Below are 16,619 nucleotides of genomic sequence, written 5' to 3'. Positions count from 1 at the left end.
GAGTGCTGCTGCTGCTGGCACCAACAAAGCCCAGACCCTTTCCTCCTCTAGGCAGGGCGGGGAGAAGCCACGAGGAGGGAGGGAGGAGGCGCTGCCATCATGTGAGGAAGAGGGAGGGAGAGGGAAAGAACTGGCATGCTGGCGATCCACACAGTGATTCCTAGACCGTCCATGGGCCAGATCCAGAAGGCAATTGGGCCTGATCCGGCCCGCGGACCTTAGTTTGCCGACCCATGATGTAATGCATAAATGTCTTTATTTATAAAAAATATTTATAGGCTGCTATCACATAGCATCCGCTTTCCATGCAGAAAGTCCCAGGTTCAATCTCTAACATCTCCAGGTAGGGCTGGGAATTTCCCCTTGCCTGAAAAGCTGGAAAGCCGCTGCCAGTCCAGGTAGACCATACTGAGATAGATGGACTGATGGTTTGATTCAATATAAAGGCTGGCCCATTCATGAGGTAGACCAAAGGCACCTGACTTGGGCAGTGGAATCCACAGGGTGGCAACCAGTGGGCACCTTGCCTATCCCCACCAGAGAATGGAGAAGTGGTGACAACAGGTTCTGTGTTCTGGCAAGATCTTGTGGAGCTCTTGTGGGAAGCCTGTTTCTTGTTTCTCCAGCTGCTGTACCCAACCACTACGGGAGAAGCGAGAAGAAGTGGCTGCCACTTCCACTGAGATCTTGCAGAGCTCTTGTGAGATCTTGCCGGAAGCTGCTGTGGCTACATGAACCTGGAAAACAGGGGTTCCGTGGGGGACAGGAAGTGGTGGCGGCACCTTCCTGTTTTGCTTCAGGCAGTGGAATGGAATGGGCTGCCCCTGCTTTCACCTTCCTTATTTATTTGGGCTGTGTTTGGGATGCAACCTCACTTTCCCTCTGAGCCCATGCCAGTCACCTTGGATATCTAGGCCCAGTGCTATTTTTCTAGAAAAAGAGGTGTCGGGACACCATGAACACCATGAACACCTCACTTGTTCTCTAAAAATGGCAAAGGTACCCACTTGAGAGGTGCCAGAACTGAGTTCTGGTGAGTTCAGGCTGAAGAAAAACCCTGGTCCTTGTAAAGGAGGTCCCACCCTCGAGAGAATCAGGTCTTGCTTTTCAGAGGCCCTGACTCACTGACTGTCATGTTAGGGGTGGCCTTGGCCTGTCAATGCCTAGGGTTGGCGCAATGTCATCTGGTTTGGTGTTGCTGTGCCCCTTCGGCTGATATTGCTAGTCCATTTTGGCCTAGTAGTGATTGGGCTCTGGACCAGGATGGACCATGTCCAGCTTTGCTTGTGTTGGAGGGTGCTGAATCAGCAGGCCTGCCACTTTCAAAAAGCCCCTTCAATTTGCTGGAGGAAACAGCTGTCTGGAAAACGCCTGGTGAAAAAGCTAGTCAGGAAAAAAGTGGTCTCTCTCTCTCCCCTCCCCCTTTCCTGTGCTATTTATTTATGGATTAATAGTTGGGTAATAGAAAAGAAAATCTTTACCTTCCAGAGATTAGCAGTAAAGTACGAGGTGTATGTATGCATGGTTTTCTTTCTTTCTTTTTTATAAAAAAGGCTGAGGTGTGGAAATCTGGGTGAAGATTGATTTATAATTCCAGGAATGATTTAATGGGGCTTTACTGTTGTAACACTTTATATCATTATATTTTTAATAAGAGGCAAACAGAATGGAATTGGAAGTTTGGTGTGGGCTGAACTTGTTTGTATTCTCCCCCATCCCTCATAAGTAAGTTTACCGAAAGTTTATCTGTGGGGGCAATTCATTAATAAACTGGGAAAGCAAAGTCTGGTGGTTTACACCAGTTTTGCCCTTCAATAATAAGAGTGCTAGAATGTGCACAATATTTGTATTGCTACTGGGGCATATTTTGGACTGGATTGTGTCCAGTGGCTTGTGGCTTCCTAGCAGACATCACCAGTATACAGGGTTTGTTTATATTATTAATTATCGTTACAGTGCTTTCTGTGTTCTCAGCCTTGTAAAAACTTGTGTTAAGTTGTGGGTGACCAAGACCACCCATTGAGATTTATGGCTTGGGATCTCCAATATCAAAACCAAACCCTCTCCTCTTCTCCACTGTACCATGTTGTTTCTTAAAAGCCCTTTTATAAAAGGCTAGGAAGTTCCTTCAGATTGTTGTGGGAGAGCAAGAATACTGTATTGTGAAGCTGGCATGAAACCAGCAGCTTAAGCGTACAGATGAAGAGTGCTTGTTTTGTTTAACAGTTGGGTGAGGGAGTAGGCCTGGAGAACTTGTGTCCCTCTAGGTGTTGTCAGATTCCTGTCAGTCTCAGCACGGTCAGTGGTCAAGGGTGCAGTAGTGGAGAGCAGGTGGGGGCGGGGCTGGTGCACGTCCTGGGGTGTGTCACGTGTCCCGGGGGCATGGCGCCCAGTGCGGACGGGGGGGGGGGGGGTAGCTGCGATGGCACCTCACTGGGATCACGCTGCTGGGGGCAGTGTGCTCCCCCTGCACTCCTCTTCCTCCGCCAGTGCAAGGGTGATAGGAGATGTAGTCTGGCATGCGGTTGGGAGGCCCTAGGTTTTCTATCCCTAATCTAGAGAACTTTTCTAGATTTTCTTTTCTTTTCTAGTTTTTCTTTTCAAATTTGAGGGATTGGTTCAAAAACGTACCACCATCCCTGTTTGCATGGTACACTTCAGGAGGGACTTCACCTTGTGAGCTGGGAATGTTTGGCTTGGCTCTTACTTACATATCAGATTCATTTTTAAGGAGAAAAATATATGGAAACTGTGGCATGGGCCAAAGTTTCTTGTTTGTCGTTCCCAGCAGGCCAGAGCAAAATGGGAGTGAGTCAGCAATGTGAGCTACTATGGCCTCATTCGTGGTCAGGCATAAATTACGACATGAGCTTCAGCCCTTTGTCAATTCAGACACACACCAAACCATAGTTACATTTTCTTAAACCTTGGTTTGGCATAATGTCTGAATTTGAGTCAAAATCGCAGCGATTCTAATTTTTTCCCTTCTGTGTATCGAAAGCAGGAAAGAGACAGATTTCTGTGGAATACTAATGCCCTGGAGGATTTAATAGCCCATAATTTGATCTTCTCGGCATAAACATGCAAGTGCTGTTTTTGTTTGCTTGCTTGCTTGTTTGCTGTTATCATAGCTGTTGTTTCTTCCTCGGATTTCTTTCTTTTTGCCCCCTCCCTCTCCATTTAGTCTAAATTAACTGTAAGGACCAGTCCTATCATTGGACAATGTGAGGGGCTGCCTTAGGCAGCAGATTTTGAGGGGTTTGGAGCAGGCAGGTGTGTGTGTGTGTGTGTGTGTGCCTCCTAAGCTAGCTGCCTCAAGTATGTTGGAAGATCCTCCCCATTCTCTGTATTGAAGTAACATTCAGTGGCAGTGTGGTTTTCTGAACATGTGTTGGCATGGGGGGGAGGCATCACCTTGTCCTTCTAACCAGGCAGCCAAATGCCCTGGACCATCCCTGCTAACTCATTTTGTGTGTGTGTGTGTGTGTGTGTGTGTGTGTGTGTGTTTCACCCCTACCTCCTTGACCCCTACCTCCTTGACCAGGCTTCAGCTGCCTGGATTTCATATCCTCTTCCTCCTCCACTCAGAAAGCTGGTTTCTGCCAACAGAACAAAGCATTCACCAAATCCAAGCATCTGCCCATCCCCATTACGACTTTGCTGGAGAACCTGTGTGAGTTTAGGCTGTGAACTAGCTAAATAAGCTGTGTAAAATGCTCCCCCCTTGTCTTTTTTATGGGTTTGCTCAGCCATGAAAGGGGTGATGCATAATGGTCCCATTAAGGAGTGGCATGGAAAAACTGGCAGAGGGCCACAGCTCACACTGCGTCTTGCAATGAGGTTTAGGAAAATGCCCGATAGCCTGTTCTTCAGCTCTCCTCCAAAAGCTAAAGAGCAGTTGAGCTTCGAAGGAGAGCTTACTGACCGGAGATTCTTGAACCTGAAAGTGTCCTTAAATCAAGTGATGTATTGTCTTTGCTTGCAGATGCTGTGGTATTTCTGTCAGGCTGTTAGCTATATGCTGGCCTGCTTCCCCCTCCCACTTCGGCTCATAGGGAAGCCTGAGACTGCAGTGGTATGGGGTGGACTGAACTGGCAGAGGTTCTCTGCTCAGCCCTAGGGGAGAGCAATAGCTCAGTGGCAGAGCCCATGCTTTTGATGCAGAAGGTGATACGTTCAATGCATGGTAGAAATCAGGTAGCAGATGATGGGGGAAAAGAACATCTCTTGAGACTCTGGAGAGATGCTGCCAGTCAGACTCAGTATAAGGCAACTTCATGCATTTTATATGTCAGGGTGTTGGTTGGCTATATTCATTAATTCATTCATTTAAAAGCATTTCTAAATCGCTGAATAGTGAAAATCTCTTAAGCACAGAACATAGAAACATTGCATCATAAAAAACAACATAAGGATACAATATAAAAGGTAAAGGTAAAGGGAGCCCTGACCATTAGGTCCAGTCGTGGCCGACTCTGGGGTTGTGGTGCTCATCTCGCTTTACTGACCGAGGGAGCCGGCGTACAGCTTCTGGATCATGTGGCCACTTCTGGCGAACCAGAGCAGCACATGGAAACACCATTTACCTTCCTGCCGGAGTGGTACCTATTTATCTACTTGCACTTTGATGTGCTTTCGAACTGCTAGGTTGGCAGGAGCAGGGACCGAGCAATGGGAGCTCATCCCGTTGCAGGGATTGGAACCACCAACCTTCTGATCAGCAAGTCCTAGGCTCTGTGGTTTAACCCACAGCGCCACCCGCGTCCCAAGGATACAATATAAAAACTAGTAAAAGAGTTTTAATTAAAGAAAGAAGCAAAACTCATTCAAAATATGAATTCTGTAACGATAGTCACGGAGACAAAAAGAAATATCTTTGTAAGATGCCTGAAGTAACTGATGGATAATTCCTCATGTATGTTTTTGCAGAGTTGGTTCTAAGCTGTCACCTGGGCAACTTCAGGTATGTTCACCTGAAAGTACCATAGTTATCCAGGTCTACCTAATGTAGTTCTGCAATCTGTGTGCCAGCAGCACTGGGGAAGTGTTGGTGGGTATTCCTTTTGTTAGTTGTATTCAACATATTCTTAAGCCACCCTCCTCAATAAGTGGGCAAAAGCTACTAGCCTTCAAAAATGTTTACTAGCCTCTTGGGGGTTAGCAGAGGAAGGTTGGAGAGCTCTCTTTGTCTTGCAGCAGCCTGCTGGATTTCTATGCTGGGGGAGGGCAGGGGTTTCTCTCCCTTGTTTCTTTACTGTGCACAAAGGAAGGATTCGGTCATTCGTCCTTCTTCTGGGCCAGCTCAGCCACATGGCTGCATGGAATTCCATGTGTTTCCTTGCATGCAGTTCATTCTGCTTCTGCTTAAGTACAAGGCTTCTTTAAACACAATGCTTGACCAATAACTGAATCTATGGTAAGGATTGAGAGGGGTGGGAATAATTTGTTTGCTTCACGTTTTAATGCAAATTCACACTTTCTGAACCAATGTGTAAAGTGGGACACTTTGAAATTTGCACCTTTGCAGATTTTATGTTGTAGTTCTCCAACCAGATTCAGAATCCTAACACCCCAAACGTGTACATTAGTTGAAATAATATGAAAAGAGACTCAAGGGTGTATGCATTAGGCAAAATCATGCAGAAAGAATACATATATTAGGAGACATGGGCATGAAAAATGTGTGAGTTTTTCATGTGGAATTTTTAACACAAAATGACCGGAAGAGTGTGGAAATGGAGCGAACTGAAATTAGAGGTTGAAAAAATGAGGAGCAGAAATTGAGAGATCCATCCATTCCTAACCTATGGAAGACAATATGTGCAACATAGATCTTTATCCATAGAGGGTATCCAAATTAAGGGTCTTCTACAAAAAGCAGAAAGCTGAAATTTTGTGCCCACATAGCCCAAGGGCTCTGATTACCAGTAAAGTTAACACAGCCACACATGTAAAAGAGTAGTGTAAACTAGGTAATATGTGGTGACAGTGGCAGCAAATCTTGTGATGCATTTCTACACATTGGGAGTTTCATGAGGTGTCTGGTGTAGCATATAAGACTCTGAGCAGAGACATTCCTGGGAATCTCTCTCCTCATGAAAGAACCCGACCTAGTTTTGCAATCTGTCAACAGCTCTGGGGAAGTGGTGTTGAGCAAGGTGGTGTGGACACGTTTTTTAGCTGTGTTGGTTGTGAATGGAAGGAATCTTTCAAATGGGTCAGAAGCCTTTTTGGAGACTGGAGTGGGGAGTGGTTGTTGTCCCTTTGAAAGGAAAGACTCTTTCCTAAAAGCAGATGTTTTGGTCCTGACAGGGGAAGGGCTTTAATATGGCTCCCATTTAGCTGAAAAGCTAGAGTGAGGCAGTCATGCTTGGGTGATCCTGGAACAGCAAGGGATAGTTGGACAAATCTCAACACTGGCTATGCCTTCCAAACTGACCATCTGGCTGAGATTTCTGGATCTAAAAAGCTCTTTTATTTTATCAGTTGTACAGAAGACCCTCACTGCCATAGAAGGACAGCAAAAGCTGCTGTTAATTATGCTCTCCCCGTTGATGTAAATGCCTGTGAGAGATCAGTGGTAGAGCACATGCTTCATGTGCAGAAGGTCCCAGGTTCAGTCCTTGGCATCTCCAGGGAGGGCTGAGGATGACCTCCGGAGATCACAGAGAGTCACTGCTGGTCAATGTCGACAGTCCAAAGCTAGATGCAATAGTTGCCAGACTTTCATAACCAGGCAGTTTCCTATTTTCCTGTGACTTGCAACTATCAGCAAAACACAAACAGCTGAAAATAAAAGTGAAACGTGCAAGAATAAAAAATACATTGACTAACATTAATTTGGAAGCATCTTAAATACCTTTAAAAGCTGGAGAGGATAGACTTTGCTGGTTATGTAGAAGGTATCAGAGATGGTGGACTTGCACACGTTTGGGGTCTACCACAGAGGAGGCCCCTCTCCGCTGTAGCCACCCGCCTGGTCTCAGAAGGCCTGTGGAGATCTGAAGGTGATCTAAAGGGGCACACCTAGCAACTCAGTTCTGTACCTTTTAATAGGTTCCATGGTCTCTTTTTCCTTCAATAAATGCCTGTGTCCATTGCTGTGCTGTGAGCGGAGTGGCCACCGTGTTTGTGCGTGCCCAAGAGTCCCGTGCTTATTTTTGTTCATGGATGTTTCATGCTGCAAGTAGCTAAACACATGAATAACTTGAGTTGTTGCAGGTAACATTCTTGGCCTGCAATTTTTTTTGTCTTTAGTATGCCTGTTAGGCCTTATCTGTGTCCGAATACTGCCAAGGAAAGACCAGTCATTGCTACATTTTTTTTATTTTATAAAAAAACCCCAAACCCTTACTTTTCTCTTTTACTTTTCAGTCACATTTCTTTGTCTGCAGCTAGTGCCTGTGTTAAATCATGTGAGCCATGACTTCACCCACACCTCCCAGTTGGCCCCCATCAGTTACTGTATTGTTGAGGGTACCAATTGGACACCAATATGGGGAAACACTTCAGTTGTGTTCAGCAATGTCTCTTAGGCCATAGTCACACCACACATTAAAAAAACTACACTCTCACTTTAAACTGTTATGTCTTCCCCCAAAGAAGTTTCAGAAGTTTCAAAACGGTAGTTTGTTAAGGGTGTGGAGAGTTGTTAGGAGACACTTATTTCCCTTCCAGACCAACAATTCCCAGAGTGGTTAAACAATCAAAACCTCTTCCTAGGGAATTCTGGGAATTGTGGCTTTGTGAGGTGAGCAGGGGTCTCATAACCGTTTTCTGTATTCTTAACGAACTTCAGCTCCCAGAATTCTTTGGGGGAAGCCATAACTGTTTAATGTGTTATCATAATGTTTAAAATGTATGGTGTTAGTGAGAAGGGCGAAATATTATCGCTTTCCTCGAAAGGCGAAAAGTAAATGGAAAAGAGAACAAAATACATCAGAGTCTCTCTCTCTCTCTTTGTCTCTGTGTGTGACCTGACTTTATATGTGTGTCAAAATCATAATTTCCCCATTTGGATGACTTGCTAGTAGCTGAAGATTAACGTCTGATTTTATACATTTTCTGAGCAGCGGAAGATCTGAGTCCCCATGGCTGCTTCCCACACGACTCCAGTAGTGTTTGTAGGATAGACAGGGAGATCAGCATAGAGAAGCAATCTCACCAATGTTGTCCCTAACCCCAGAGCCCAATGGTGTTGTCACTGGAAGCAAACAATTAGTTTCTTAACCTACCTGCGATTCCATCCTACAAATGTTAACCAGAGTATATGAGATCAGCCATGGGGGAAATGGTTCCTGTACTACTCCAGGAACCTAAATTGGCCTTTAGTTTCAGACAGATAGTCTGCTCAAAAAGAACATTAATTGGAGTTGTTTAGAACTATGATAGTAAAGTTGTTTTCTGTCTTTCTCGCACACTGGGTTATTTTCTGTGTTAGGGTTGTGAAAGAAAGCTCTTTCACATATATGCTCAGGAGGAAAGCCAAGCACACCAATGTCGTGGCAGTCTGTTGAAAAGTGTTTAACTTTGCGTTGGAGGCGCTTCTGAAGCACCGTGACTTTCTTGCAGTATTAAAGCTGAATGACCCACTGCTTAAGGACTATAGCAGTTGAGGTGTCTGCCCAAAGTCATGCTGCTGATGTGAAGTTCTGCAAATTATCATGCATGGTTAGCTGTGTTTACTGTTAGCACTTAGATACCATTTCCTCTAATAGTGAACTGTGGTGGTTGAGTACCTATTATTTTGGGAGTGAAGTGGGGCCACCCAAAATAAGGTAGCAGCTCCTACATACTTGAGGGATACCTTTGCAATGCAGAAAGTACAGAAACTTGTGAACCAGAATAAATTTTTTCCCCATTGTTTTTTGTTCATCATGGTTCTGAACAGCAGTTAGTCAGGCACGCGCCCTCCCAATGCAGTTTTGTTACTATACAGCAGGATCCCCAATGTAAGAGGCTAAATATTGGTTTCATTAAAGAGTTGAAATTGTTCAGTAGTTCTGCCATAAAAATACTCTTCCATCAAAAGTCCATAAATTGCAATAGTTGAGTATTGATTAGAGTACATTGGACATTTATCATTCATATTAAAAAGTCTGTTACTTTTGTTCCAATTTCTTTTTAACCCCCTCTGCATCAATTTGGTAGGCTAGCAACAAGGTTGTTTTGGGCCCATGGGGGAAAGTGGGGCAATAGGCTTCTAGGAAATAAAACAAAATTAATCTAAAGGCCATAACTGCTTTAAGGTCTGATTTCTCTCTCTCTCTATATATAAAATGTCCATTATACCCAGTTGAAATTGTGTGTGTGAATAAACTTAAAAGTGTTGCCGTGGCCCATATGGCAGAATCACAATTTGAGGTTCAGTTAAGAGCCAGAGTGTCTTGTGATCCAATAGCTTGTCTGTATATTTCCTTTGCAAACAGATTGGACTTTGTATTTGAATTTAGTAAAGCTTCCACTAAACTTAAGCAGCCAAACTGGCATTTTGGCTACTGGTTGCGCTGGCTTTGCTGAAGGGATACCAGTTCATTTGAGATGCAGATTTATTATTTGATGGGGACACAAAACGCTGCCTTGCATAGAGTCAGATCATTGGTCCATCTAAACTTTTGTCCCTGCTGACTGGCAGTAACCCTGGAAGGTTTCAGACAGGGGTTTTCCCCACTTCTGCCTGAGGACGAGAAGGACTGAACCTGGGACCTTCTGCATGCAAAGCATATCCTCAGCCACTAAGCTGTGGCTATCCTGACTGGAAGAAAATGTGCAAAGTATGTTTAATGCAGGTCAGCTCCAAAATTTTGCGCAGTGCAGCTAAAACGGTTCCCCTTCCCCTCAATTACACTATTAAAGCACAAAACAGTAAGGGGTGAACATTTGCACAATACACCCAAAGGCTTGCTGGGCCCATTGGGCTGAAATATTGATATGGATCAGGGATCTGATCTCTGCTTCATTTATCTTCAGTTCTCTCTGAGTGATCTGAGAGTGTGGGTGGCCTATCTTGCAGGGTGGTTGTGAGGATGAATAATTCTAAAGTAGCTTCAGTGCTCCCCCCCCCAAAATGTTTAGGGGTACTCTCATTTTGAAATACTGCCCCTCAATGAGGCCAAACTTAGATTCACAAAATGTTTAGGGGTATGTGTACCCTTGTGTCCCCCCAGAAAAAAGGCACTGCGTAGCTTGCATACTTGAAAGCACTGTAGGCAGGTTTTCCATGGAACAGACTTTCCCAACCTTTTTCCATCTCAATGTTGTTGGACACCCCTGACCATTGGCCATGCAGGAGCCCATGGGAGTTGGAGTCCCACCACATTGAGAGGGCACCATGTTGGCCACTCAACAGGTCAGCTGTTTTGAATAATGTGTTAGGTCCGTTTCTCTTTTTTCCTGCCCCCTGAAACTTACTGTACTTTTCTTCTTCTTCTCTTCTCAGTTGAAGAAGGCGAGTCATCGGATTTCACTTTGAACTGGGACTCGTCCGTGACCCAATCAGGTAAAGGTGGTGGTTGTTTCGTACAGGAAACTGCTTTTTGTGTGTGTTGCATTCCTGCCTTTACTCCCAAACCTATCGGTTGCAACTCAGCTTCTTAGATTGGTTCCATATGTCCAATAAAACCCATTACATACAAAGACTAATATACTCTTATCCTCCCAGGAGCCATTCTTCCTTCTGGTGGGCACATTGAATCGGGTTATGACTTTCTCAGGTATGGCTGCTTTGAAGTCTCCTGCCATGGCCACCGTTGGACCTTCATTCCAATATAATTATAAAAAAGTGACCTTTGATGGGATTTCTCCCCCCCCCCTTTCAATCTCAGCGATGTAACGTTTGTGTGCTTTCTGTTTTTTTGGGAGAAATTGCAAAGCGGCGGAATGTGTCGCTGTTGATGAATTGATGATTGGTTCGTTGGTAAAGGGCCAGGGCTCGCTTTTCTGATGATGTGCAAAGGCTTTGAAATGAAGATAAAGTGTAACGACATTCGAGGTTCTGTGTGCTGGCAAGGTCCAGGACTCCTTCAGTAAATAATGTAATGTAACGGGGTTCTTTTGAGGGAAATCGTTTGGCTCTAACGGTAATTAAATCTTTCTGCGGGTGCAGGGAAGGTGAATATGAATGTGCAGTAGAATCCAAACTTGCTATCTTTTTTAAAAAAACAAAAACAACCCCCCACAACCTCAGAATGGCTCTAGATCAGGAATAGGTAACATGGTTGCCTTGCAGATGTTGTTGGACATTTTTGTGGCGTGACTTCTGTTACAAGGAAAGGTTGCAGTGTTTGGTACTCTTTAACTATACAGAAAAAGCAAGTAAGGGACATGACAGAAGTCTATAAAATTATGCATGGCATGGAGAAAGTGGATGGAGAAAATATTTTCTCCCTCTTGCAAATAGCACTAGAACTTGCAGACATCCGGTGAAAGTGAATGTTGGAAGATTTGGGATAGATTAAAAAAAGGTACTTCTTCATGCAGTGCATAGTTTAACTATGGAACTGAGACAGGGATGGCCACCAACTTGGATGACTTTAAAAGAGGAATGGAAGAAATTCATGAAGGATAAGGCCATGTTTTGCCTCCACTGTCAGAGGCAGCATGTTTCTGGATACCATACAGGAAGGGAGAGTGCACTTGACTTTGCAGGCTTCTCACAGACATCTGGGTGGCCACTGTGAGAACAGGATGCTGGACTAGAGGGGACATTGGGCTCTTATTATGTTCTTATGACTACAACACCCATAGTCCCTGCCCATTTGCCGTGCTGGCTGGGGCTGATGGGAGTTGTGGTCCAAAATATCTCACATGTTAGCTGCTCCTGCTGTTCATGGCACCAAGAAGTGGCAATGGAGGCAGTGGAAACGGCCACCTCCGTCATTATTAGGTAACACTTAGGAGGAACCTAAAAACATTCCTGTATGTATATACAGGATTAAAGGCAACCTTGAAATGATTAGCTGTGAGGATATTGCGAACTGTTTAAAAATGTTTTCAGTATTCTAATTCATTGTATTTTATATTTGAATTGTTAGCACCTTTTTTTGTTTGCTGCTCTGGGTGGTTTTGGGAGGAAGGCCATTAAAATGAAATCATTGGCCATGATGGTGGATATATTGAACCTCCATGTTCAGGGGTAGTTAAGGCTCTGAATATCAGTTGCTGGAGAGCATCCTCTGGAGAGTTTTAGGGGCTTCCTAGGGGGATTTGCTCAGGCAATATGAAAACTCAGGTCTCATCCACAATATTTATTTACTAATAAAATTTGCAAGTGCTTTCAAGTGTTTGAAGCATTTCACCTGGAATCTGATGCACAGCACTCTGTAAGGTAAGTTGATATTGTTCGCCATACTGCAGATGGGGGTGTGTGGTTGAAAGAGAGTAGCTTGCCTGTGGCCACCTAATGAGTTGGTGGCAGGGGCAAGATTCGAATTGGAGACTTCCTGGTTCACAGCCCTGTTTCTTAGCTACTGTATTAAACCAGCACTCCAAGCTGCCTCTCATATGCCACCTTTGAGGGCAAGCCCTTCCAGGGAGTCATTCTTTTAAAGTCCCTTTCATCTTTACATTCTTGTTTAGTATCGTTGCACGACTTGTAACCCAGAATATGGTTGCCCCTTTAAGGTGCAACCCAGCGAGCCCCTTTTTATTTGCATGGATAGGTTTGCCTGCCAGCATGCAAAGCGGCTCTTTCTCTTTTTCTGAAAGGAGCACTTGCCATGAATCAGTGCAAAATTGTTTTTTTTTAAAAAAAACTTGGGTGGTTCCAGAAAGAAAGAATGCAAATGAATGCCTACTTTGTGATTTTTCTTTTCTTTTCTGGAATTGTCATGGTGAAGAGCACAGATTAGTTTTGGTTTGTTAGAAAATATTTTCCTATGTACACATTCTCCTCTAAGGATCTTATTTTTCAGTTTATGCAAAGCATATGCTGCAGCATATATTTTCCTGGGCCACAACTTCCCTGCACCCGGTATGGCTGTGTTTGAACAACTTTATTTTAACCATTCTTTTGATGGCGAGTATTTCTGCTCTGAAAACCAACTGCTGGCTGTGAGACAGAAGGCCCCTTTGTGCCTGGAGCTAACAGTGAATTAACAAACAAAATACAAAATTTAAAAAACTTCTGGGTCTCTTACTGGATCTTAATTTCAAGCAGTAGAAGACCAGATTCTCCAGCTACCTTGAATTATATTGAGCGGCAGGCAAACCAACAACAGGATATGGGAAACCCCCTTACCCCAATTCAGAACACTCCAATTTGGGTTTTGGGGAACGTTCTTGAAATCTGTGCTCCCCCCCTTTTTTGGATCACGGTGGCAATACCATGCACACCTAATTTGGGAGTAAGTTCCATTGAGCTCACTGGGACTTGGTTCTGAGGAGAGAATCATGCACTGTAAGATGTACCAAATGTAAAGCCCACTCTGTTCACTTCCACGCCATACATTTATAGCACATTTAACACATATTTTAAAGAATATTGGGAAATGTAGTTTGCTAAGGGTGCTGGGAATTGTAGCACTGTTGGGGGGTGTAGACTGCAGCTCCCTGGATTCTTTGGGGGAGGCCATGTGCTTCAAATGTATGGTGTGGGTGTGGCCAATTTTAGAATAATAGAATCATAAGGGACCACAAGGATCATCTAGTCCAACCCCCTGCAATGCAGGAATCATTTGCTGAAAGTGGGGCTCGAACCCATGCTCTACCAACTGAGTTATCCCAGGAGAGCAATAGAGTTGCCAGTGTTCTTTCCTTAGATTTCTCTCATTGTGTGGGAACTGTTGTGGTATGACTTCTTCTCGCGTCACCAGAGTACCAGGCCGCTGGAAGCTGGGGCCGACAGTGCAGGGTGATGTTGTGGCCTGGGGTTCACCCATGAGGCTGAGAACTTACTACGTCACCCAATGTGGCATGCAAAGGAGATGTGATGCAGAAGAACTGGTGAATGTGAGGAGGAGGTTCACCCTCATTTGTTGGCCCTCTTTGTTCAGAACAGATGAAAGAAAGTTCTTTTTCCTGGAGCACATAGTTATTAAACTATGGAAGTCGCTCACACAGGAGACAGTGATGGCTGCCGACTTGGATGGCTTTAAAAGAGGAATAGACAAATTCATGGAAGAGAAAGCTATCAATGGATATGAACCATGTTGGCTATGCTCCGCCTCCACAGCTGGAGGCAGTAATGCTTTGGCATATCAGTTTCTGGAAAGCACAGGAAGGAAGAGGACTCTTGTGCTCAAATTCTGCTTGCTGGTGTTCCACAGGCACCTGGTTGGCTGCTGTGAGAACAGGATGCTGGATTAGATGGGCCATTGGCCTGATCCAGCAGCCTCTTCTTATGTCCTTATCTGCTGCTGCTGTTATTATTAGTATTTATTCATTTTGTAAGTTCTTTATAAAACTTAACAAGTAAAGGTGGCTTTATGGAACTTGCAGGTTCAGGAGCAGACTATCTCTGTTTGTTGGTTTCTTGGGTGAGGGGGTGGGTGATCTGCCTTCATGCCCTGCTGATCCGCTTCTTGGAAGCATCTGATTGGCCACTGTGGAAAACAGGATGCTGGACTTGAGGGATCTTTTGTCTGATCCAGCAAGGCTGCTCTTGCGTTCTGTGACCTGCATTAGCTACACAATTCATAGCAGTGATTGGTGAAGTTCTGTGCAGGCTGCAGAAACCAAGCCCCTGCCCTTCACCCACCCTGGCTTCTGTGGTTACGCTTCGCATTTCTCCTGCATTTCCAAGCAGAGGCTTAAGGACTGCAATTAAAAAAAATAAAATAAAACAAAATTCTGCAATGTTAGTTTTGTCTGTGGCTGCAGAACTGCAGAGTCCCTGTAGCTCTGTGGCAATTCTTGGTGTCACCTCAATGATACCAGTTTGTCTATGTCTGTGCAGGAGGATAGTGTAGTGCCCAGCTCCCCACACTCGGGGAGCGATGCATCCGAATCTCTGAAACGTGTGTGCAGTTCAGTCTTCATGCTTTCTGATGTGCAAACAGAGAAAGGGAGTGAAAGGGGGATCCTGTTAATTTAAAACATCTGGCAAAATGATTTGGTTTCGTGGACTTTTTCTTCTTTTTTTTGAAGTGGCAGAGGCAATGGCAGGGGAGAGGAGAGAGAGAGCAAAGGGTGCGGGGAGATGTTGTTGATTTGGGCTGGGGCACAAAAATGAAAAGTGAGGCATGTTTATTCCCCTGTTATTGAAGTTCTACATCACTTTGCTGGTGCTAATGCAAACAGGAAGATCATAAAGGAACATAATGAAAGTCTTGCACACTGGGACCATGGGGCTGGTTTCGGTTACTGAATATAGCTTTGGAGACACCCCACGCAATGGAAAGCAACTCCACAGTATTACTCCACTATATATTATGGCTTTTTAATGGTTTCTCCACATCCACCTCTACTCTTGTATAGCTTTTCCATCTTATTCCACTCAGAAGCTTCATGTAATCTTTTTCTTTTTTTATATGCTGCTCAGTACAACTGAACAATATAATTCTGCTTGACTTTTTTTTAAAAAAAGTACAATTCTATCACTCAAATCTTATTAAAAAATTAAAGGCTATCCATATCATTTTTTTGATGTCTCATTATAACCAAGTGACAGCATCCAGAATAATAGATTGGGAGGGGCACAGAAGGGGCAAGTTTTTGGTGGGGTAGGGTAGAGGTTTGCCCTGCATGTTAGATTGCTGTAAGAGCAATAAATTAGATTTTATGTTAACACTTCCTTGCTAAACGTATTTTCCTTTGGAGTATCTCTCATAGATTTCAGTGGTATAACTTTCAAGTAAGCATGTTCAGGACTGCAAACATTATTTTCCAGTGCTATTTTTCTAGAAAAAGAGGTGCTGGAACTCAGCACGAGCACCTACCTTGTTCTCTTGTAATGCCAATGACGACCACCTAAGAGGTGCCAGAACTGAGTTCTGGCTGAAAAAAAGCCATTATTTCCTGTTTATGATGCTGTTATAATTACTAATTGGGGGAGAGGATAGTGTTTTTCTTTTAGGTAAATGCAGGGGTCCAGCAGTGGGGAGTCAGCTGTGTCGGTGGGGGGGGGAGTACCACTTATATTATCACTTTTTACTCTTGGCTATTTCTTACTGTACATTTCCATCTACACTCGTACCTTGAAAGTTGAACGGAATCCATTCTGTAAGTCCGTTTGACTTTCAAAACGTTCGGAAACCAAAGCACGGCTTCTGACTGGCTGCAGGAAGCTCCTTCTGTCAATCTGAAGCTGTGGAAGCTCCATCAGATGTTCAGCTTCCGAAAATTGTTCAAAAACTGGAACATTCACTTCTGGGTTTTGATCGTTTGGGAGCCGATTTGTTCAAGAGCCAAGGTGTTTGAGATCCAAGGTATGACTGTATTTCAACTGGAATTATAGGCTCAAGGTGGTATTCAGCTAGGTTTTGCTCAGAGTAGACCCATTGGAATGGACCTAATTTAGTCATGCTAATTTCAGTGGGTCTACAAAGAGTAAAATCTAGTTGAATACTTAACATTTTGTTTAACCAATGATCAATTAGCAAACTTTTATTATTACTATTTTAATAATGTTATTTGTTAGATGCCTACTACAAAAATGTTACAATGCAACTTGCAGTACAAAA

At 44.0% G+C, this 16,619-nt stretch overlaps 1 protein-coding gene across 3 annotated transcripts in view; it reads left to right on the top strand.

Annotated features, from left to right (window-relative positions):
- Nucleotides 1–16,619, top strand: part of ZNF423 (zinc finger protein 423) — a 320,155-nt gene that overhangs the window by 61,321 nt on the left and 242,215 nt on the right. For all 3 annotated transcript variants that reach the window (XM_083625988.1, XM_083625987.1, XM_083625989.1), the window contains exon 2: nucleotides 10,439–10,498. In XM_083625988.1, coding sequence (XP_083482114.1) covers nucleotides 10,439–10,498 — 60 coding nt within the window. The remainder of the gene's footprint in view (nucleotides 1–10,438; nucleotides 10,499–16,619) is intronic.

The sequence above is a fragment of the Podarcis filfolensis genome, assembly GCF_964270895.1.
Source record: "Podarcis filfolensis genome assembly, chromosome: 8".
Taxonomy (NCBI): Eukaryota; Metazoa; Chordata; class Lepidosauria; order Squamata; family Lacertidae; genus Podarcis; species Podarcis filfolensis.
This window is presented reverse-complemented; position numbering and strand designations above follow the sequence as displayed.